This window comes from Pipistrellus kuhlii, unplaced genomic scaffold (genome assembly GCF_014108245.1).
Source record: "Pipistrellus kuhlii isolate mPipKuh1 unplaced genomic scaffold, mPipKuh1.p scaffold_m20_p_9, whole genome shotgun sequence".
NCBI classification, from domain to species: Eukaryota; Metazoa; Chordata; class Mammalia; order Chiroptera; family Vespertilionidae; genus Pipistrellus; species Pipistrellus kuhlii.
Genome location: NW_023425595.1, coordinates 25863604 through 25884788, shown reverse-complemented (window position 1 = coordinate 25884788; position 21185 = coordinate 25863604). Strand labels below are relative to the sequence as shown.

Below are 21185 nucleotides of genomic sequence, written 5' to 3'. Positions count from 1 at the left end.
TTTAGCCTTTGTTTGTCACAGCTGGCCAGGGTGATGGGTCCTGAAGATGTTAGAGAATGAGAAAGTCTTACTGATTCAGAATGGCCGCTGGTGTCTCCCCTGTGTGCAAAGCCCGGCATTGCTGCTGCCCCAATCCCAGATGCAGAATTCTGCTTTCGAGACCGATAGGCGTCGGAGAGCAGCTTTCTCAGTTGTCTTTTCCAGCTTTCACACCAAATCCAGAAGAAAGACCCACTCCTTCCCTTTCCCTTCGCAGGGTTCAGGAGGAAAGAGTTCCGTGGGAAGTTGGCTATTGCAATCACTGCCAACTTCATAAACAGAAACAGCACCGCTGAGGCCAAGGTGGAAGAGATCAGCGGCGTGGCCTTCATCTTCAATCAGAAATTCTTCCAGGACCTTAAGGAGGAAACAGGTGAGACTGTCACCTTTCTCCAAACCAGGCCACTGTCACTTCCCCGAGGAGCAGCTGCATTTCCCAGCTCTAGGGTCTGGGATACTCACGCCGATTGAGTGGAAGCAGGGATTTCTCCTTAATAATGGGCAGGATTCCTTCCAGGACAAAGGGATTCTTGAGGGAAAGTTCTAGATGTTGTATGTGTCTATAGATACATATTTATTTTCTCAGGAAACATTTGCTGAATGCCCATTATGTCCTGGGATTGAATAACATGGGATATAAAGCCAAGGCTGACATGGTCCCCACCCAAAGTGCTTCCTGTCCAGGGTGGGATTCCATGGTACCGCTCCTAATACAGCCCAGTCTGGCTGTGTGGAGATTAGTGTGAGATTCAGGGAGCACTCTGAGTGGGGAGCCAGTCCCCTGGGGGTGGTCCCTGAAGAAGCCCAGGTGCCTTTGTGCGGTGTGCCAGGTGCCCTTCCTCCCAGGGGTCCAGGGATGCCCAGGGAGCTTGACACTCACCCAGGGCCTAGAGGAGCTGTTCATGTATTTACTTGACAAGTACACATTGAATGCCTATGAGGTGCCAGACGGTGTTCAAAGGTGTGAGACAGAGAAGTGGGCCAAACAAAACCCACTCTTGGAGCTCACATTCTGTAGAGGGAGACTTTCAGTAAGGGGGGTGGGGGGGTAGGGAATAAAGCAAGCCCAGGGGAAAGTGAGGTACCAAACACCTGAAAAGACTTGAAAAGGCAGTGTGACGACAATGGTAAATCTTTACACTAAAATACTAGTACATCATCCACGCCCAGCACCACCTGGCCCAGGATACGCCTCATTTTCAGTGCTTCTTTTCAGTGACTTTTCACCTGCATCTCCCTCCCTACCTTTCCCATGGACCTAGCTCTCCTGATAATGCCAATGCTCTTTGTTATTTTGCTTTTCTCATTCGTCCTCACATTTTAAATACTGCCCCCATGGCCGCCTGGTCTAGTTGTCCCGATGGTCAGTTTTGGCAGAATAGCTCATTCAGTAGATGTATTGTCACTGCTTAATTGTTTACTCAATGGGGTGGCAAGCTGGCTGGCCACATGTTTCTGTCTTGCCTTCGAGCAGAGCATCACTTAAACATATTTCAATGGCTGAAGAAAAATCAGAAGGAAAATATTCTGAGAAATATGGAAAGTTATATGAAATTCAAGTTTCAATGTCTAAAAAAGAAAGGTCTATGGGACCCCCCAACCCCCAATGCATTTACCTCATTGCTGGCACTGCTCGCCCAGGAGGGGCTGGGCACAGACCGGAGGGCTCACAAGGCCCAAAGTGTTGACTCTCTGGCTCTTTACAGAAAAAAGCCTGCTGACTTCTGATTTAGACCTTTCAGTTACTCACTGTCACCGCTGAAACTGCTTTTGGGGATTGTTTTGTTAAGCTAGTTTTCTAGGAATGGGGTTTGGCCTCTGCCCGCCCCCGTGATGTGTGCCCACTGCATGACCCTCTGAAGTTCAGCAAGGTTGAATTATTTTATTTTATTTTTTTAATTATTAAAAAAAAAAAAAAAAAAAGGATTTTCTTTCAGCAGATTAGGTCCCTTTGAATGATTTAAGAATTCTCCAACCCTCCCTTCCCCTCAAAAACCAGGAAAATAAATACTTAAATAAACCACTAACTATAAATTCTGACAGGACCTGGGGTGTGTTTTTCCAAATGTCTGAATGGGCTTCCTTTAAACGCTGCTGTGGCCGTCACCTTTGGCCATTGTTTCACAGCCGGCCCCTCACACGGTGATAGCGCTGATTTCCGCTGATTCTCTGGGGGCCCTCTGCCTTGATGGCTGTTTCCTATTTAGTAGTAATAACGGGGTTCCTATGGTTACCCAGCACGCCTCCGTGTCCAATGCGGATAATTGCCATGCGTCTGCTCCCCTCCTTCCTTTGGAAGAAGCTAAGCCAGTGCATCTCAAAGGTGAATCCAGTCACCCCCAGGGCTTCTGATTCAGCAGGCCGGTGCCCTCCCTGGTCATTGGCATTTCTAATATGTCCTCAGAGGCTTCTGGCTGGGGTCCCCACGTTGAGAAGCACTGAGCTAAGCTCTCCTCTCATTTGAAACCTAGTCTATAAAGTGGCTTTGCAGTGGGTGGAAAGTGAGAAAATGATACAACCTGGCCCTCTCACCTGAGTTGCTCCTGCTGGGGCACCTGGTGTCTGCACGGAGCCAGGAAATGGTAGAAACCTCACCTAGCTGTATTCGCTTGGGTAAATTCTGGCACTCGGTCTTATTTTCATCAGCCTCTTCAGTCATGACTTTAGAATGTATCTAGCGTAAATATGCTGCAGGTAACACACGGGCAACGCATAGCTCCTGGCGCCCTGGGCACCGAGCACGCGGGACTGAGCGCCGCTCGCTTCTCTTTCCAGGGATCGATCTGGAGAACATTGTCTACTACAAGGACTGCACCCACTACTTTGTCATGACTGCCAAGAAGCAGAGCCTGCTGGACAAAGGGGTCATCATCAACGTACGTCTCTCTGGGCTGTTATGTCCCGCTTTTCCCTTGGCACCTGGGCTGGCGGCATCGGCCTGTATAGGAGCAGCCATGTCCTGCCAGGAACTGAACCAGGGGGTGGGGAAGGGAGTGCCTCCACCACTGTCCTTCTCCTTGGTGTTGTGCACACAGCCCACACCAATGCATGCAGAGGCATTTCTGCAGAGAACTGGGGGGTGGGAGGGAAGGGGAGGAGGATGGCAGGGGAGCTGGGTCCTTCACCCAGGTGTTACTGAGGGTCTTTGCCCCCTGAGAGATCACCTGAGTCGTCTTCTCCCCCACATCTCCTTCAGCCCCGCCCTCTTTTCTGGGAGGGCAGTCCTTTGGAGGCAGGTGGGGGCTTCTTGTCCAAGTGGGACACAGAGATACTTTCACTGTGAATTTCATGCTGTAGCCTCCTTGTCATGGAAGGGGAAAGCTCTAGTCATAGAAAGACTTGAGTTGAGCTCTGCCTGGTGTGGTTAAGTGGTTAGAGTGTCAGCCTGCAAACCAGAGGTCGCCAGTTCAATTCCCGGTCAAGGGCACATACCTGGTTGCAGGTCCGATCCTCACCCTCATGTGGGAGGCAACCACTCTTCAGGTGAGGATTAAATCATTGAGTTGAGTCTTGGCTCTGCCACCTGTTCACTCAGGGCAGCGACTAGGCTGCCTAACCTTTCTGAACCTCAGCCCTCTCGTTTGCAGAGCAATAGTTTCTGTCTGAAAGGTGGTCTGGAAGAGCACCACGCCTAGCATGTAGTGGATCGCAGGTTCCCTCCACACCTTCTCCGCCTGCTTTGGCACCTGCTTTTTTTGTCCTGCTGGCTTCCTGGCCGGATGCTGCTTTGGTCAGATGCTCCATCTCTCCTGAGCCCCTGATCCTGCCACTGAGATAAGGATCTCAGTCCAGGGTCAGCCTGCTCTCCGCACCAGCCTGCAGCCGAGCAGCATGGTGACCATTCGCTGCCGCTTGTCAGAGAAGAATGTCCCTATCTTCTCACCAGCCCCTGCTGGCAGTGGCCGGGTGGCACTCGTAACCCAGCCCTCCCCTGGGCCTCCTCCGCATTGCTCAGGGGTTTGATGAAAACCTAAGTTGCCGGAGGGGGGTGAATGAAGCCAGCTGAGCACCACCAGCAGAGGTGGAAGCAAAGGCTCAACATGGGGTGCCGCCTGCTGCCCTGGGGGAGGCAAGGTGGGTCTCCCCTTCTTTCCTCTGCTCCCAAAGTTGCCACCGCTGTTGGAAAGCCTGTGTCAGATAGTGGAGGAGTGTTTGGCCCCAGGGGCAGGTGCAATGGGTACCCTTGCAGTGGGGAGGAAGGATGGCATCTTTGTCAGCCCCTCCCTGGGGCATTAGGCAAAGTGTGACTTGGGTTTCCTGGGTCCCTGGCTGAGAACTCCAGCCTCTGGACGCTAAGCTCCCCTCAGGTCACCCCAGGGCACTGTTCCAGGCCACAGCATGATGCTCATGGTGACTCGATTCCTTGGCATTGTCTGAGCCCCTTCACCTCTTGTCTCGGGCTCTCCATCGTGGCTCACTCTGGTCCCACATATCATAACTATGGAGGAGCGGGGAGCAGACCCAAGCCCGTGCTTGTCCTCACCCAGGGCTTTCCTCCCCCTCAGAGTCTCTGGGAGCATCTTCTGAGCTGTGCTGAGGGGCTTGTAGGTATAATACACGGACTCTTACCTAGAAATTGGCTGGGCATGGGAGAACTGGACGCCCATTCGGTTCAGGAGCGCTGGCCCATCTCCAGGGTCCAGCTAAGCTTTATAGTGTTTGCATAAGCTGGGAGCCAAACCATGTGTCCTGAGCCACTGGAATTACATTCATCTCTTGCTCCTGAGGGAATGGCAAGTCCTCCCTGAGTCCCTCTTCCCCTGTGGGTCAGCATCCTCCTCCAGGCACACAGGAGGTGCTGAGAACACTGACTGACTGATTGACCTGCTTCCCCCTCTGTTCCTGCTGATCTCTGGGCTGCTCTCTATGGCTTCTGAAGGAAGAGGGACGTTTCTCCTTGAGATACCAGGCCTCTGGGCTCCCAGCTGTGCCCACCTGGCTCTCCTTCACTGGGAGGGGCACACCCCCAGGGACCCTGCCTCTGCCGGCCCTACAACACGCAGGCAAGGATTCTGGGATGCAGTGGGCTTGGTCTCATCATGACGGGAGCTTGGCGGCCAGGTGTGTAAGGTGGATGCCCATCACAGCTGGTCGCCTGAGCCCACCCTCATTTGAAGCACTGGACAAGCCTTGCCCGGCCTTCGCTTCTGGCCTCCAACCTCTTTCCAGCTTACCACTTGGGGTGACCATACTTCTGGCTGTTTTATCCACCTTTGCTCATTTTTGCTGCTTCCCTCTACTGCCCCACCTGTCTGTCTAGCATTCAGGCTCGCTTCAGTACCCTGGGCCTCTGGCAAATGGGGCCCAATTTCATTCCCCTGCTTTTATCGGAATTTAGAACTGCTTCCCCATGCCTGCCACTTTCCCCAGAGCCTCAGTCCCACTTTTTTCCTTCTTGTTCTTGTTTCTATCCCCTCCCAGAATTCTCCTTTTGCCATCCACCCACACACCTGCGACTCCTGCCCTGCAAGGCCCCCTGGCTCCTCCCAGTAACCCCGGGCCAGAGGGACTGTCATCCCAGTGCCTCCTGGGGGTCCGTCCCTTTGCCAGGTCCCGCCCTCCTGCTTGGGGGACATTGGCCCCAGACATTGCATGTTGTCCACACTCATCACCCAGTCCACCTCCAGGTGCTTGCAGCATGTCTTGAAGAGGGGGCTTTCTGAGGCCTGCCTGTTGATGTTTCCCTCTCTCCTCTCCACACCTGCAACGGAAGGAAGTGACCATGTCAGTGTAGGGATAGGTCGGAGAAGGGAAATCAAATAGCTGGAGCTCCAGCCTGGGCGCAGTGACCTAACAAAGTGCTCAAGGCCAAAGCCAATGCAACTTGGGGGGGTGGGGGGCGGGGGGGGGGAAGACGTGGTGTAGGTGTGGAAATATTGGAATTCCTGGGACAAGGTATTTGAAGGCATGGCCATGGGGAGAATGGACCCCGTAGGTCACTCTGTAGATGAGACTGTGCCTTCTTTGTAAATGCTCTTCCTGGTGCCTTGGAGTGGAAGTCCAGGCTGCACTCACCACAGGCTGCATTCAATGTCATGGTTATTGAGGAAAGGAATTCCCACTCATCGAGCCCTTCCCATGCACCCACATCAGGCTGCGGGTTCCATATAGTCTCCTTCAGTCCTCCAACAGCTCTGTGAATGAAGTTTGTTATCCCCATTTTACAAGTAAGAAAATGGAAAGTCAGAGGAGTTTACTAACTTACCCACATTCACTCAGTCGGTAAACAGCAGAGATGGGATTAACATGTTGCTTTCAATAACCTAAGGCCTGTGTCGGGCTTATACACACTAGTCCCTGCCCCACCTTCCCCCAGGGATGTGCACCTTCTGTGTCACAATTTGGGAAAGATGGACTTTTAGTTTCTTTCGCCACAGGATGAGCAGATTAGATTTGGGAGACAGTGTCCTGCAGGTCCCTCCAGGATGGGTATCCTGGCCCGCTAGGTTCAGATTCTCCACCCGCTGGAGGAAGTACAGCAGTTCATACTGTGAGCGCAGCCTTGGGCAGCCTTCAGCCTTCCATCAAGAAAAGGGGAAACAAATTTTGGAGAGCAAGTCTGAGTGACGGAAATACCCATTTATTTTCTGGTCCCGTTTGCCCACTAAATGTCGCACATCTGGACCACATCAGCTTAGCTTAGTTCATTACACACTCACTCTTCCTCTCACTCCTTTCTCTCTTAATTTCACTGAAGTTATCAGGAGAACCAGCCTTACAGAAGGTGCTGCTTTGTTTGCTGCAAGACCGTTAGTATGTTCAGGGTCCACCGCAACACCAAGCTGTCTGTGGGAACCCCTACGTGAGACTGTTCTTTTAGAGCTTAGTGCCAGGAAAAAATTACCTCGCCGGGGAATTCATTGCTGCTTTCTTTCTGATAAGGCGAGAACTGTGATAGACCTCATTTCCCTTTTGGCTTGGATGCTTAATCAGAACTCTGTTCACCCTCACAGCTGGCCAACTGGGTTCCTCTTTCTTCCCTTGGCCCTGGTTTTCTATGTCTGCTTTGACTAGCCTCCCTGTACAGACCCCGTTCCAAGTCCTTCTGCGAGGGAGGGGGTGCCAGTCGGTCCTCGCCCCCGGAGGGGCAGGCGGCCGCACTGTGCTCCCATTCTCCCCACAGGACTACATCGACACAGAGATGCTGCTGTGCTCGGAGAATGTGAACCAGGACCACCTGCTCTCGTACGCCCGCGAGGCTGCAGACTTCGCCACCAACTACCAGCTGCCATCCTTAGACTTCGCCATGAACCACTACGAGCAGCCCGACGTGGCCATGTTCGACTTCACCTGCATGTACGCCTCGGAGAACGCGGCCCTGGTGCGCGAGCGCCAGTCCCACCAGCTGCTCGTGGCCCTGGTGGGCGACAGCTTGCTTGAGGTACCGCCCACACGGCACGTGGGGCCCCTCACTCCTGCCTGAAGAGAGGCCCCCCATTTATGTTTGCCTGGCAGCCTCCGCTGTCACACAGCCGGGGGTGGGCAGGCCCTCGGCCAGTCGGAAGGGCTCCACAGAGCCCAGCTTGGCCTCAGAGCCGGCCCTTCCACGCAATCCAGGGGAGCCAATGTGTCTGTATGGGCCAGAGAGCTTTCTCCTCCTCCTTGGGGTGCTTCTGTTGAAGTACAAACTCAGGGGGCCTGGTCTGGACTTCAGGGCACCCTTCTCAGAGCACCTGGGCCCTCAGCTGGGCCAAGATCCCTTCCTCATGTGGGTGGGTTTGTGCGGCCTTGTAACATTGAAGTCATGTAGGAGGCGGAGAGGCATTTGGGCCCAAAGTCCAGTTCTGTCCGTGACCTCCCTACTCAGAAGGCTTCCGAGAAAATCCGCAAACACTAGGATCCTTAGGTTACATAAATTCCCTCAGAAGGGATCTGTTTTCATCTTCAGGGGAACCACTAACCAGAATGTGCTTATGTACTTATCCCAAGGTAAGCATCCAGTCCCAAACCATGCTGTGGGCGTACACAGGCCCGTGTAGTCAGCAGGGCGTTTGATGACTCGCCTCTTGCTCACCGTGTTTGTGGATGACAACCTAAGCTCCTTGGTGAAGGAGCTCCATTCAGCACCTCACCCCACACCCACTTCTCAGTTTCTCCTCAGTACTCTGCTCCATAATCACCGCTGAACCCACACCACGCAGACCCTGCACCCACCAGGCTCTGCCATCTCCAGCCACAGAGACTTTGCCCACTATCTCCCCCCATCCCCGCTGGTCTTGCATGGATTAAATCTGAATCCTATGCATTCTTTCAGTCAGCACAAATGCATCTTTTATGAATCATTCCCCCTTTCTGTTCCCCAGGGTGGGAGTTTGCCTCTGCCTCTTTTGAGCCCCAGAGCATTTTTGCTATTCCTGTGTCCTAGGCCCCTTTATTTAGGGCTTGGTTTGCGGATATTTGTATTTGCGGTGAATCTTAGCAGCTGCCCAATCACCTCTCCCCCAACCTGAATCCCACCACACCCTGCATCCCCAGAGCCTCGCCTGGGCCTGGCAATGGGAGAGTGCTGGATGGAACTGGATAGCAGGCTGGGAGTGGTTAGAATCACACCACATGTCCATTTTCCTTTGCAGCCCTTTTGGCCCATGGGCACGGGCTGTGCCCGCGGCTTCCTGGCAGCCTTTGACACAGCCTGGATGGTGAAGAGCTGGGACCAGGGTGCTCCTCCGCTGGAGCTGCTGGCTGAGAGGTGAGTGTGGGCCGGGTAGAGGGCTGGGAGTTGGGGGCAGGAAGGGAGCACAGCTGGCTGCTAGGTGGCACCTGGATGAAGCTCGGTCCCCTCCCACCTGCCTTCCCACACGTAGCTTGATCATCAGGGTCCCCAAGGACATGTTCTCTGTCACGATCTACCTCCTTCAGTGACTCTCGTGGGGCCAGGACCATAGGCCCTCGATGCCAAAGAGAAATGTTCATCCAGGGTAGTCCTGAAGTTGGGGTTCCGGCACTGTTCAGTTGCCTGGAACCCAGAAGAGGTTTGGGGGAAGGTGCCATGGAGCGCTGAGTACCCCACCCTGTTGGGGGCTGGTCATCTGATCCCCCAGGAGAGCCTGGGCTTCCTCCCAGATCCCTGCTGTTGGCCACGTAGCTGTGACAGCTGGTGGCCTGGGAGCAGTAAGGACTGGTGGGTGGGGACCGGCCTTGGCTGGTCTTGGGTGTGGCGGCCTGTGGTCATGGGGGATAGGCCACCGGAGCCCGTGTGGCTGAGTGGTGGTTATAACAAAACCACAGGTCCCTGTGCTGCCAGCTCTGCCTGGGGGAAATGCCAGCTTCCCCATCTCCCGGGCTCCTTCCTACCTCCTCTGCACCCCTTGAACCTTCCCCACTTTGCAGGCCTCAAGAACCACGAGGGTCAGGCTTTGCAGGGAAGGGTTATGCAAACACATCTGAGAAGCTCTTGAGAGCACGAGAGGATGGGAGTGGGGACCATTGCCTCAGGATTCAAGAGCAATCCCAACCCCATGCCCTGCCTCCCTCCAGAGAAAGTCTTTACCGGCTGTTACCTCAAACGACCCCGGAGAACATAAACAAGAACTTTGAGCAGTACACGCTGGACCCAGGCACACGGTACCCAAACCTCAACTCCCACTGTGTGCGGCCCCATCAGGTAAGTCCTTCCCTGGGATCTCGTCTGGGTCCCCTGCACTGAGCTGTGGGAAGGAGGGGTCCCCTGAAATCTCAGCACATCCCTGGGACCAAGGCCACCAAGGCCCCTGGGCCCTAGGGGAGTCACAGGGTAACATGGAGTCAGCACCTCTCTGGCCCATAGGAGAGAAATAGAACACATGTAAGTGGATGTCCACATTTGTACATATATTTACACACATTTGTCACTGTGTGTGTGTGTTGCTAAGCGTAGCTCCCTCAAACAATCTACTTGGCGAATATGAGTCCTTTCCATCATCGTCCTAGAGGCCTCTTATTCTCTCCCATTGACTCAGAGCCTCTCAGTTAATAGCTCCAACAGTGGGGTGCATTTGAAAAGTTAGCCCATGACCTGTATTTACATGTGAGTGCTTCCACATCTGGGTGGATAATTGCAGCCCATCGCTCTGTGTCCCAGGTGGCCTGGGTTCCCTCATGGAGGGTCCTAGCGGGAAAGGAAAGGAGTGGCCGATAGATGCTAAGTTGAGAAGATCAGGTGCCGAGGCCCCGCAGCTGGGATGTGGAGGAAGACTGGTGGGCAGCTGCGTGGTCTCTCTTGCTTGTAGGTGAAGCATTTGTACATCACTAAGGAGCTGCACCACTCCCCCCTCAAGAGGCTGGGCTCCATGAGGAGATCCGTGGGCCTCTCCAGGCAGGGTAAGCTGCCCTCCCGGGTCCCCTGGGAGGGGCTTTGCAGGGAGGAGGCTGCCCAGGGGCACAGAGAGCCTGGGTGACCTTGGCCAGGCTCCGCTCATCTGCTCTTCAGTGTCCCCTTCTGTGAAACCGGGACAGTGACACCCTACGGAATAATCGCCATCAAGGCGTTCATACGTGTTGCATGCTTGGCATATTACAATGAACTGCAAAATTACCTCCCTGGGACCTGCTCTTCTTTTCCTTTTATATCCAGTCTGGGGTCTGCCTCCATGTGCTCCACTCTCTTCCTGGTCATCCAGAGCCTAATCCCCATGACTACAGAGCTGGAGGGAAAGAATGATACAGGAATAACTCCAAGCACCCATCAGGCCTTGCTTAGGTCACCATCCTGCTTATAGGTCTCTCTGGCCTCCAGTCACTCACCCAGACCTTGTGTCCTCCCTGCTTTAGGGCTCACTTGGCCTTACCAGCCACCCCCCTTCCCTCCAGCACCACGTGCCCCACTGCTGCTGCCCGTCATCCTCCATGCTACACAAACGGGGAGGGTTTTCCTGGTCTTTCCACGGCGCAGTCCTTTCTGGTTTCCTGCAGTGCCTTCTTCTGTCTGATTAATTGCTAGACACTTTTTAATAAGCAGCTCAAATGTACCTTCTTTGTGCCTCTCTGTGGCAGGCCCCAGCCCTGGCAGACACCGGGCAACCCTACTCACAGGTCCCCCCCACCCCCACACACCCTGCTTCTCCATCATTATGGCATTGCATCATTGTCACCCGCATCCGTGTCTGTCTTCCCCACTGAATGAGATGCTGGCAGAGTCCTCGTCATCCTGCCTCTGTTCCAGAAGGTCTTGGGGACCTGCTGTAGGAGAGCATGCTTCCTGCCCCAGCATCTTGCTCTCCCACCATGCTCTCCACAGGGCCCCTTGCCTTGGCGCTATTCCCCATGTTTCCATAAATGGGTCAGTCAGAGAGCAGTCCCTAGGGGTCCCTGAGATTTCCCCAGAGCACCTCACTGTCTGTCTCCCATTACTGCAGAGTCAGACATCCGGCCCAGCAAGCTCTTAACCTGGTGCCAGCAGCAGACCGAGGGCTACCAGCACGTCAACATCACCGACCTGACCACGTCCTGGCGGAGTGGCCTGGCCCTGTGTGCCATCATCCACCGCTTCCGGCCTGAGCTGATGTGAGTCTGGAGCCCAGCTGGGCCTGCCCAGCTCCTCACTGCCTGCAGGGGACCCTGGAGACGAGGAGAACCAGGACTGTTCTGCTAGAGGCAGAATCTACAGAACTTGGTTCAAAATTTCTCTTTGCATATTTTTGATTTGAGTTTTTTCTTAAGTTTGTTTTGTTTCCCCTTTGCACTGATTAATCTGCCCACAACTGCTTTGATCTGTGTTCCTAATATGTAACTCAGGCTCCGTGGTTACCCGTCTCCCACCCCTCCATTTCCATACGTGGGAAATTTGAGCATTCCCACCATGGAGTTCTACCCTTAGGCAGGAATTATGGGTAAGACCTAATTCTTGAGGTGGGAAATGTGACGGTTTATAGCCCAAATAATTAGAGCTGAGACCCAAATTGACTAGCTGAGTACCATTGGGCAAGCTGCATGCCTTCTCTGAGTTTGTTTCTTCGTTTATAAGTTGGGAAATATATCAGGTTCATTAGGGAGATTGAATTATGTGAATACCTCGTGACGTTGAAAGCACAATGCATCGATTGAAGTTGTGTTTAAATCAGTGTGTGTGGGCAACCTCACGCCCACGAGCAAAGGCATCCAAAAGGCTGAAAGGAGACCTACGAAGAGGTTATCAGTTGGTACCTGTAGGACAGGAGGTTGCCATGAGAAGGGGGTGTGACTCTCACTTATCACTTTACAGGTTATAAATCACTTGATTCTTTTTTGACCAGAAGCCCATGTTAGTTTTGTAAAGAAAAGAAAACAAACATAAGGGAACTACCTAAAGGCAAAGTAGCTCATGCATTTCAAATGGCAGGCACCATCTTCTGACAGCCGTGATGTTCTTGTGACCCAAATCTGGACAGTGTTAGCTTCTTGTGACTGAGGCTCCCGGGCAGTGGGGTGGGGGTGTGATTTGAGACCGGGGCTGGGGTCACTGCTCCTTCACTCCCCCACCTCTGCCTCTTCTCCCTGAGTTTCGCCTTGTTCTGATTCTCCAGCAACTTTGACTCTCTGAACGAAGATGATGCTGTGGAGAACAACCAGCTGGCGTTTGACGTGGCCGAGCGAGAATTTGGCATCCCCCCAGTGACCACAGGCCAAGAGATGGCGTCAACGCAGGAGCCCGACAAGCTCAGCATGGTCATGTACCTGTCCAAGTTCTATGAGCTCTTCCGGGGCACCCCGCTGAGGCCTGTGGGTAAGCACCTGCTTTGGACCACGCTTCGCTCTGCCCTTGAGCCAGTTCTGCCCTGTGCCGCCCCTGGCTGCTCTTTACCCCGGTGTCTTCTGTTCTGGGCTGACACATGCTTTCCCTTTGTCTTTGAGGCCAAACAGGGGTGGGTCCCACACACCCAGACCTGTGTGTGTACATGGGTCTGTGTGCCGGTGATGCATGATGCTGGGGCCTGGTCTTCCCCTGGCATTGGCGGTCTCTGGTGGGACTGCACAGCTCCCTACCCAGGCCATTCACATCTTTCATCAGGGGGGAGAAAATTACTTTGGAGGGACCTTATAGGAGTGACACCCCTGAACCCCTGGGTAGCTGTGGCAGGATCCAGATCTCAGCCATACTTTTCCTTCCTAACAGACACTTGGGGCAAAAACTATGGAGAAAATGCTGACTTGGGCGTGGCCACATCATCCCTTCCTCACAACTATCTCAACCTCACGCTTCCCAGGAAGAGGACTCCACGAGTAAGTCCAGGCTTGGCTTTCCTTTAACTGCTTTTTGCGCATGGAAGGGGCTGGGTTGGAGAATGTCCTGCTCTTGGTCTGTGTCTGCTGATAAATCACACAGAAGACTCACACAGTAAAACTCAATGAGTTCCCCCAGACTTTGATGACTTAGAAGCCTTTGCAGGAAGTCCTTGTGGATCAGTGCAGCCTCCTAGGTGGGGAGGAGAGACAGCTTCTCACTTTGTTGAGCAGTTTATTTAGACCAAGAACACAGGGGCCATTGAGTGGCAGGGCGGTGATGCTACATTTACACATCCTGTTCTATTCATTTTTTTATTCATTCAACGAATGTCCATTGGACCCTACAGTGTGCCAACATGAGGGCTGAACTTTTAGTTAGTTTGTGACAAGGGGAGGAAATGGACAGAAATAACTACTATGTGCTCCTTGCCTTTGAAGAGCTCAGAGACAATATAGAGGTTCCCAAGCTTCCCTGCCCTATGGCACACTGCCTGTCTCAGTACTTTTTTTCTCAGTGCTCCTCGGTCCAAAGAAACGCCCAGGAGTTCCATTTGTTCAGTAGTTCAGTAGTTAAGTCCAAATATTTCATAAGGGCATTCTGCAAGGTCTACGGCAGACTTCACCATGTTTCCCTAGAAAATTGAAATACCCCGAGGCTCCTCTGTGAGTTGACTGGGGCCATGGGGTGCCATGGTACCCAGTTTAGGAATGATGGGCCTAATGAGAAATAATTGTATCTGAGCCATGGCATCTCTGGGGAAGGGATAATACAAGTTGTCTTGCTTATTATGCTCATTGTACAGATTTTAAAAGGGGGGCCCTGGGGTGCTAGGTGGCAAGTCCTGGCCCAGGGCTTGCCCTGGCACTCAGCCTATGGGAGCCTCCCCTGGCTTGGCAGAGGGTGCAGGCCTCTGCCTGTCTCAGCCTCTCTCGGTTGCTGACAGTCGTGCCATGTCCTACCTCCCCTCCACCCAGGGCGTGGCCAGGGCCCGGTGCCTCCCTCCTTTCTTTCAGCTGCCTGAACAGTGGTCACTTTTTCCACTGAGGCCTGTGCTTCCCGGAATGTCGCAAGGAGTTGTTGGGCTAACTCCAGGGGCTGCATAGGATTCTCAGCGCTCCCCCACGCCCTGTCTACAGGGAGGGGAGGGTGAACCAAGTGAGGGCTGGGAGGAAGGTGCACAAGTCTGTCAGGGTTTTCAGCAGAGCTCTGTCTGCTCTGCACCCCAGGGTTCCCCGTTCAGAAGTTCAGTGAGAGGGCTGCATTGCCCAGCACATGTCCGGGGGACTCCAGGGCTCTTGTCACCACGCACCGCAGTGACACCTGAACATATGTGGCCTCTGTCCTCGCTCTCCTAGGCCTGCCACGTGTGGGTTATGCCTGCATTGATGGCCACTTCAGCCATTACATGCGTCACATGTGACATATACATGTATGGGGCCTAATGTTTTCTCCATTCTGAGCCCGTTCCATGGAGGACAGCAGAGCACAGAGATTGTCACTTGTCCATGAAAAGCCCATCCCAAAGCGTGTTAGTGGCCCAGGATGTAGATCCTGCTCAGCTGGCTGATTCTGACCCAGGTCCTCCTCCAGCACTGGTCCCTGGAAGAGTGGCGTGCACATGAGTCTGAGTCAGCCTCCCAGCACTCCTTTCCATGTGTCTCTTGCACCAATACTCTGCAAAGAGTGAGCGGTTGCTAGGGAAGATAGTGCTTCCTACCCTGGCCAGTTTTACTCAGTGGTTAGAGCTTTGGCCCGAAGACTGAAGAGGAGCAGGTTCAGTTCCAGTCAAGGGCATGTACCTCAGTTGCAGACTTGTTCCCTGGCACTGGTTGAGATGAGTGTGGAAATAACCAATTGATGTGTCTCCCTCACACCAATGTTTCTGTTTCTCTGTCTTTCTCTCCCCTCTACCCCCCTCCCCACTCCCTTCCACTCTCTCTAAAGAATCAATGGAAAAAATATCCTCTGGTGAGGATTAACAAAAAAATTTTTTTAATGTGCTTCCTCCTTCCATCTACTCAACACACATTTCCTGAGTGCCTATTTTATGTTGATTTCTCCCCTTGGAGCTAGGGGTAGAGCAGTGAACAAGACAAGCAGGGACCTGACCAGGGAAGCTCACCTTCTAGAGGGGCTTCCGAAGTTCCTCTCACTCCCCTTCCCAACTCCTCTCCCAGAGCCACCCACCCAGCAGCCAAAGCTCCCGGCGAGCTTCTAGTGCTTCTCAGTTGAGAGATTTGAAGGTTTGGGAAAGAGAGTCCAGAGGACCAGGTCCCAATGCTGCACGTACTCACATGCACAAACACCACACCTGTGGTTTGCAGGCTGATCTCTCCTGTTCTCTGTGCAACCACAGCCGGAGGTTCTGAGCTGATTTACAGCATGGCAATGCACGTTGAAGCCAAGCAGACACATCTTTAGGTCTGCTGAAATGTTTACACCTCTCAGGAAGTCCTTTGGCTTATCTGCAAGATGACTTTAATAACAAGCATTGCATTGCTGTGAAGACACCGTCAACAAATGCACTCTGCGGGCCTGACACATTCTTTGGCACGCAGAAGGGGCTTCGTAAGTGACGGGCCATGCCCTTTGTAAGTGCTGCTAAAATAAAGATGCTCGTCTTCTGAAAAGATGAGTGGAACTAGTTGGATCGAACTGTTGGTTCGGTCCTGAAGCCATGGACGATGTAGCACTTAGAGCCTCGGGGACAGTTTCCTGTGTATCCCATTTGCCCCTCGAGTCACCTTCTGAGGAAGGTGGGGAATATGCCCTCATCCCAGTGAGATGGGGAAACTTGGAGGTAGGGAAGTTAAATTGCAATGTCATGTAGGTGGTAAATGTCAAAGTCAGAACTGAATTCTAATTGCTGCTAACTAGCATTAACCTTAGGGATGGTGTCTAACACTAACATAGCACTTCATGTTGTAAGAAGTATTTTACATAAATGATTTTATTAATTCCTACACCAGTTATGACAGTGTACAATCCTACAGTGAGGAAACTGAAGTCAGAGAGGTTAGGTGATTTCCCTAAGGTCACACAGCCGGGAAATAATTCGTGTCAGAATTGGAACCCATGGTTCCTTTCTACGCTGCCATTGAAGAAGAAGAGACACTCTTGGCAGTGTCACTGGCCATCTTTCTAAACCACATGGCAACCACCCTTCTCAGCCAGGTCATTCGCCTGCAATGGCCAGTCTCTCCTCCTGTGACCCAGATCTTAATTTCTCCACAATTTGGTTATACTAGCTAACTAAATACAAAGCTTGTTTACTTTGGGCTAAATTCACATTAAGTCAGGCAATATGGGAACATGGTGATTTTGTGCTGATCAAATAAATTATCAGATTGGGAGATATATTATATGTCTAATTTTTTAAATTTTTTTTTAGTGGTGATACCAATTAGTTTAATAAATGATTTTTAGTGTGCAGAATCTTACAAGTTACTAAGAAATCATGATTTTAAAAAAAGTTCATGTGAAAGGGATGGAAAAATATTAATAGGAAAAGAAAGTGAATTACTGGTTTATTCTCATGTTCTGCCTGACTGGCACAATAAGTATTTTCTTTCTCCTTGCAACCCAACTCTTTGCAGAATAAAATAGAGCCCAAGGAGATGGGGGTGCTGGGGCAACTTTAGTTCCCAAATAGAGATATACAGATAAGAAAAAAATCCATAGACATCTAAGTTTGCGTTTTCTCCACCATTTTGGTTTAGCCTAGCTCTTCATTGCTCACCTCTCCTCACAGACCACGTTAGTGTCCCGTGGGTCAGGCTGAAGCAGAGGAGCTATGCCTGCCCCACACACTTTCCCTGAAGGAACTGGGGTCTTCTTAGGTCCTGTTACTGCCCACACTTCCCTCAGACGTGCTTTCTGTGGGCCCGCAGCTAACTCTGGGTTTGGACCTAGACAGGCTCTGGTACAGTCACACCCACGGCTGTTGAATGCAAAAGAGAGAATAACATGTGTTATTCTTTGAAGGAAAAGCCAAGTCCTCATTTAAGGTGGAAAAAAAATAAACAAACAAAACAAAACAAAAAACAATAGAAAAGCCAAAGATGGTTACCGCGTGTTCCTGCTGGTGGGCAGGACATCTTGTGCTTCCACAGGCTGCAGTCCCAGGCCGGCGAGGCATTCACGGGCTGTGGAGCTGGGGCCAGAGAGCCTGTGTCTCTAAGACCCAGCGCTGTTGCAAATAGGTCATCTGTTTCTCTTGGTGTTTGCCCAAGCGTTGGGCCTGAAATAATTTCCATTCACAGAATAATGATTTATTGGGAGCTGGGGAGAATGTGGGAGGGACGGCAGGGCCCTTTGATCTGTTGGAGGTTTTGTTTGGGTTTTTTTTGTTTGTTTGTTTGTTTTTTTGATGCCTGGGTCAACTTTTTAAACAAATATTAATGACTAAGCTCTGGTTGATCTCATCTTTGAAAATATTGAAGATCCTGGTAAATATGGGGAGGGGGGAGGGGTAAGGGGGTGTAAGAGCACGGGAAGCAGGTGCTTTCTGTTGGAAGCCAGTGAGCACACAGCAGACCGTGCTGGGGACTGCAGTGGGTGGTATTATTGCTGTTGCTATTGTGTGGTATGTTAGCATTTATTATAATAACAACCAAAACTTTTAGTGTTGTTCTGGAACAACCAGGGGGTGAAAGAATCCTCCTGTGATGGGGCAAGTTTAGGATGTGTAGGGCTGACAAGGCGGCACCCCTGGGTTGGAGGGGAGCGAGTGGCCAGCCGCCCTAGCTGCTGCCTCCGAAGTGGAACAAAGGCCGGGATTTGATTTGGGCCTGCTCTGGCGGGCCCTCTGAGGGCCAGGAGGCTCCCTGCGGGTGGGAGGCATAGTCATGGGGTGATTACGTGGTCCTCAAGGGGCTGGCCATTTGGAGAAGGCCCCAGCTAGAGACTGTGGTAGAGAGGTTTAACTTCATTGTCAAGAATGGACTTACCCTGCCGTGTGCAGGAGAAGTACTAAGTCAGCCCTCACACCCAGCCCAGCCCATAGCATCAGCACAGCCTGTACGGATCCACTCGTTCCTTTGAGACTCAAGCCCGACAGCAGGTGCCGGTGTGGTCCTCACAGAGGTGATGTGATGGGCTCGGGAGAGCATACTTCTCTGGTGTAAATGTCCAGAGTCGGGCAGCAGAAAGTACGCTGTAAAAGGCTGTTGGTAGGGCAACCACGTAATGGATTGTCTAAACCAGGATGCTTTGGAAGGTGAAAGGAGGCACTGTAACGATGCCAGGGACAAAGAGCGACGAATCACACGGTCCTGGGCACCCTGGCTGTATACTCGCCGTAGGGTTCAGACACAGTCTGGTGCTCCTGTGAAGTGAAGCTACCTCGCACTGGTAGCTGGGGTGGTGGCCGAGTGGACGCCACTTTCCTGGGCAGCTGCTCTGAGTCCCACGAATCCTGCCCGAGAGATGAGCCAGCGTCACCCCCTTGTCAGAGGTGGTCTCATAGGCAGCACCTGAGGGGCTTCAGCAGCCCTGGAGGCCACGGCCTGGGGCCGAGGTCGCGTTCACAGCGAGAAGGGTCCTTGCCCTGTCACAGGGAGTCTGTGCTGTGCGATGTTTCAGCTGGGCTTGGGGATGTGATTCCCAGGTGGAGTGAGGCGCCATCCCGTCCCCTGTGGCTGAACGGAGCTCTGTGTAGCCTTAGTCCGGGTGCAAGGGAGGGCGTGTCCGTCTGTCTCCTGGGCAGGCAGGGCTGCGGGCCCAGTGCTGGCCCAGGGCTGTCGGTGGATCCTCGGTTCGTGATGGTCCTGGGCTCACGGTGCTGTCTTGGCCTTTGCAGGTGGACAACCAAACGGAGGAGAATAACGACATGAACAAACGGAGGCGGAGAGGCTTCAACAGCCTGCACGAGGTTCGTGTGCACAGCGTCGGTTTCAACAGAGGCTGGCCACAGGCTCGGCCGCCTCGGCCCTCCTTGCTCTCCTCTCTCTGGAGCTGCTCAGTCCCAAGCTTGACTGGGTGGAAAGACAGTCGGTTCTGGTCCTCGCTCCACTACTTACCAGCGATGTGACCTTGAGAAACAGAGCCTGCCAGGGGGGAGCTCACGTCTGTAAACTACAAATGATACATTGGAAACGCGTGAAACCTGGCAGGGTTTTCAAAGATCATATAAGATGCTATGACCTATGGCACCTATGCTGATAAATAGGTAATCACTATCAATAGTGAGCAGTGAGGAGGCACCAGCTGTCCCGCTTTTCTCCCAATCCTTGTTTCTACCTTTCCTGTTCTCTGCACATTGTCTTTAAGGCCAATGTCCCAGTGCCCGCAAGTGCCACCTTCTGGTGACAGGAGAAAATTACTTTGTCAAAACCAGGCACGAATCTCTCTCCTGCTACTGAAAAATTGATCAGCAGAAAAAGAGGGTATCGGTTCCACTTCCCCAGGCAGCTCTTTAAAGAGACCTGAGAGATGCCTTCATTGGAATAGGCCGTTCTAGTCCCACCAAAGCAAGCCCAGGTGTTGTCAGTGAACGGCGGGAGGCCGGCTCTAGCTAGCCTGATGCCTGACGCCACGATTATGACACAGAGGCACGTGGGGTTGTTTGTATAGTACAGTGATCGGCAAACTCATTAGTCAACAGAGCCAAATATCAACAGTACAACAATTGAAATTTCTTCTGAGAGCCAAATTTTTTAAACTTAAACTATATAAGTAGGTACTTAATTACTATTAACTTAATTAGGGTACATGGTATTTTGTGGAAGAGCCATACTCAAGGGACCAAAGAGCCGCATGTGGCTTGTGAGCCGCGGTTTGCCGACCACCGTTATAGTATAGTATACCTGAGTTATAGGACTTAGAAAAGACTCCCATCTTAAATGTATATTTTTATGACATTGTCTTCATGTCTGTGACTTGCTTCATGTGGAAGCCTTGACCGGGATCAGCACGCTGGTCCTCACAGCTGAACTTTGTAACGAATAGAGCCACCAAGCCCGCATGGGAAAGAGGGAGCTGCCTATTGCTCAGCCCATTTTCTGGGATGCTCCAAGGGAAGTGCTGATAAAGCCTGCAGTTCCATTTGTGTCTTAAAATGTGCTCACACTCATATTACCCACTGAGTCCAAATTGCCCTGTCTGAACCACTAGAACTTCTTTGGGAGAATCCCTTCAAGAATTACTGCTGTGAGCCAGAAGCCAGCGAACTGGGAGATGATTGAGAGGAGGAAGCGGAGGCAGAGTGACAGGCAGAAGAGATGTCCTTTTTCCCGGTTAAGGGGTTGGCTCTCACCTGTGTGCCTGGGATTTGCTCTGGCCTCCCCCTTAGAAGCGTCCCTTACATGCACTTTGTCTCAGGGAGATGCCTGCTCCTGCCTCTCACTGGGCCTTATGTGAGGGGCTGTTTGTGCTCTTTCTGTTGACGGCAGCTCAGGAGGGGAGTGTGGAAAGAAATCTGTCGCACCTGTCCCTTCTGAGATGGCTCTGGGCTGTTTTCCAGGCCAGCTTTCTTTGCTTCCAAGTCAAATTGAACCAAATCATAATTCTTTCTCAATTCTCACTACTGTAAGTGTGGGCCTAGACCCGGCAGCATCAGCATCACCTGGCGGCTGGTTAAAAATTCGGAGTCTCAGGGCCCACCCTGGACCCACAGAGCCCAAATCTGCTTTTGAAGGAGCCCCTGATGATTCATGTCTGGGAAGTGCTGTCTGCACGACCCACCATCCCAGCAACTTTGGCCTTGTGCAAACAGTGACCTCCTGTTAACCCGCCCTCCTTGCCCTCCAGGCTGGGTTGCTGTGCAGTCACACTTCCCACTTTGAAGTGGGGAGTGACTCCGGTTGCTGTTTGTCCAGCACTTCAGGGTGGCTGCACAGACAAGGTTTCCCACGGGGCTGCAGCTCTTAGGGAATCTGTTAAAAAAACAACCGACTGCAGCTTGCTGCTTCCCCGGAATGTCTTTATTGTCCTGAGAATGTCTGTCCCAGAGATTTGTTGTCTTCTG

The 21185-nt window shown here is 52.4% G+C and overlaps 1 protein-coding gene across 10 annotated transcripts in view; it reads left to right on the top strand.

The window, feature by feature from the left end:
* The window catches only part of MICAL2 (microtubule associated monooxygenase, calponin and LIM domain containing 2), a 195337-nt gene that overhangs the window by 88559 nt on the left and 85593 nt on the right, over positions 1 to 21185 (top strand). For 9 of the 10 annotated variants that reach the window (XR_006740833.1, XM_045577654.1, XM_045577653.1 and 6 more), the window contains exons 7-16: positions 257 to 412; positions 2815 to 2915; positions 7163 to 7420; positions 8613 to 8728; positions 9517 to 9643; positions 10248 to 10338; positions 11373 to 11520; positions 12519 to 12718; positions 13109 to 13215; positions 19020 to 19091. Coding sequence is in view for 9 of the 10 variants with exons in the window: in XM_045577654.1 (XP_045433610.1) it covers positions 257 to 412; positions 2815 to 2915; positions 7163 to 7420; positions 8613 to 8728; positions 9517 to 9643; positions 10248 to 10338; positions 11373 to 11520; positions 12519 to 12718; positions 13109 to 13215; positions 19020 to 19091 (1376 nt within the window). In the remaining variant the exon portion in view is untranslated. Of the gene's footprint in view, positions 1 to 256; positions 413 to 2814; positions 2916 to 4612; positions 4748 to 7162; positions 7421 to 8612; positions 8729 to 9516; positions 9644 to 10247; positions 10339 to 11372; positions 11521 to 12518; positions 12719 to 13108; positions 13216 to 19019; positions 19092 to 21185 lie in introns of those variants that run through there. The other variant, XM_045577660.1, reaches the window with a different exon arrangement.